Here is a 2,072-nt window from a genome sequence, read left to right on the forward strand (position 1 = left end):
GTGCCCCGCCGGGACACGGTCCCGTCCCGTAGGCAGCGGCGAAGCCCCCGCCGCGACTTACCGTCCCCAGCGAGCTGCAGGGCAGCACCGGGCCGCGCATGGCTCCGCGGCCCGCTACGTCCCCATGGCAGGGTCTCCCCCCCCCAGAGGAAGCCACTCCAGCCCTGCCCAGCCCCGGCTGGAGCAGCGCGGAGCGAAACTACCCCGTCTCCAACTTCCTGCAAGCGGCGGCAGGAAAGAGGGCGGCGAGCGGGAGGCGGCCCGGCGCCCCGCCCCGCCCGCCGGCGCAGACCGACGGCCGGCGGCAGTTTTCCCTAAAAATTGAGGTGGACAAGTTGAAGAAAAACTACCGACGGTGTACCGCGTGGCTAAAGCTACTAGAAAATACACGGAAAAGGAGTCAAACGAGGGTCTGTAATCTTTAGATTTCCCGACATACGAGTGTTTCACCTTTCAGCCCTACTTTTAATGTTAAGTTCATGTGAAACTTAACCATGTAGTTGTAAGAAAATAACTCTTCGCATCTCAACTGCCTTGTCAGCACCTAAAAAATTTTAAAGAAAGGTATTTATCAGCCAAAACTGGCATATTTAAAGTATATATGCCCATCCTGTACTTTTTCATTTAAAACACGCATTTTCTTGTACACTCCAACAAACCAGCTGCCTTGATAGTACAAACGTAGCAGTGAAACGTATGTAACATTCTGCATGAGCTCTGCTTCATTTAATATGTGCTCTTAACGATAGTGTTTAAAAAAACCAAACATATACAGTAAGGAATAAGTGGCTAAATGATAAAGAACTCCCCTTTATTTGTTGCCCATTAAGACCTTGCCCTCGTGCTGTTTCACAACTATTTCCACTCTTGAGATAACGAGCTGCGTGTGTCAGTTACCTGGTCTTGACTCCTTGCCAGCTAAGGGTGATAGGAATTGGTTGTTTGTTACTGCAAGAGACAGGGATCATGAACAGGGGGGACCGTGAGTGGAAACAGCTGCAGCACCTGTTTTCCAGCCATTGGTTTGTGACAGTGAATGCTCCCCTCATCTTCTGCAATTATCTCTGTACTAGTCAAAGGCATTAAATTGAGCTACTAAGCATTGTTTCGGAAGAATATGCCCATTTCATGTGTGTAAGCCCAAAACACGTGTGCAATTGACTTTATGCACTGCCTGAACTGCTGCGGACAAAGCCAAACACCTCCACGGACTGCGTCTATTCCGGAGTTGCTTATCTGCTGTGTGGAAGCCAGCAGATGGCACAGGACCAAATAATGAGGGCCACACAGCTACATAGCTCTCTTCCGCACTTCAGGCTTGGAACAGCTCTGACTTTCCAGCTGCAGGTTCCAGGAGGGAAAGAAATAGCAGAATAACCTGTTACCAGGCTGCAGCCATCTCCAGGGATAGAGATGGAAAAGATTCACCAAGTTTTGTCTAGTTCATTTCCTTGCCTTGAACAAGGACAACACAAAATTAGCCTCTGAATGAAAAAATCTCATGCACCAATGAGTACATTCTGTGGAGGAGGAAATCACATTTTTAATGGACTGTTTCAGATTTATCACATACAGTCATATGAGTGAATGAGGCACACCCTTCAATCTTCATGGAGCTTCAGCCTTCCAAAAAAAGAAAAAGCATTTCTCTAGAACCACACAAGTGTCAGAGGAATCCCCACAAACCTTCACTTTTGACTGTTCCCGCAGCTTGGGTAGGGGAGAGCGATCTCACAGCCCGCCGCACGTTTGACATTTACATTAATGTCAAACGCATCAGCATACATCCACTTCCCAGCTTTCGCCAGAACTGGCAAGCCCACGTCACCCTCCCTCCTCGCCGTCTCCCTGTGGCCTGCCAGGCCTTGAGCGTTTCCCGAGGCGCGGTGGCTATGTGCCACCAAGGGGACCGAGCCCAGCTCGCCACCCTCCTCTCACAGCCGCGGGATTTCAGCTTGTCTGTCAGTGCGGCCGCTTGACTCCCGGCCTGTAGAGCCCTCCCGGGTTCCCGTTTATCGCCAGCCCTCTGCGTGAGGGACGGCCCCGATGAGTGAAACGGCTCCCGCCGCCGT

The 2,072-nt window shown here is 51.1% G+C and overlaps 2 protein-coding genes across 2 annotated transcripts in view; one reads left to right on the top strand and one right to left on the bottom strand.

Annotated features, from left to right (window-relative positions):
- The window catches only part of TNFRSF1A (TNF receptor superfamily member 1A), a 17,692-nt gene extending 17,592 nt beyond the window's left edge, over positions 1–100 (bottom strand). The window contains exon 1 of the mRNA XM_009287083.2: positions 62–100. Within this exon, the coding sequence (XP_009285358.1) occupies positions 62–100 (39 nt within the window). The remainder of the gene's footprint in view (positions 1–61) is intronic.
- CTC1 (CST telomere replication complex component 1) overlaps positions 99–2,072 on the top strand; it is a 19,018-nt gene continuing 17,044 nt past the window's right edge. Inside the window, exons 1-2 of the mRNA XM_009287156.2 lie at positions 99–357; positions 1,711–1,965. Of these exons, the coding sequence (XP_009285431.2) occupies positions 99–357; positions 1,711–1,965 (514 nt within the window). The remainder of the gene's footprint in view (positions 358–1,710; positions 1,966–2,072) is intronic.

This window comes from Aptenodytes forsteri, unplaced genomic scaffold, assembly GCF_000699145.1.
Source record: "Aptenodytes forsteri isolate BGI_AS27 unplaced genomic scaffold, ASM69914v1 Scaffold216, whole genome shotgun sequence".
NCBI lineage: Eukaryota > Metazoa > Chordata > Aves > Sphenisciformes > Spheniscidae > Aptenodytes > Aptenodytes forsteri.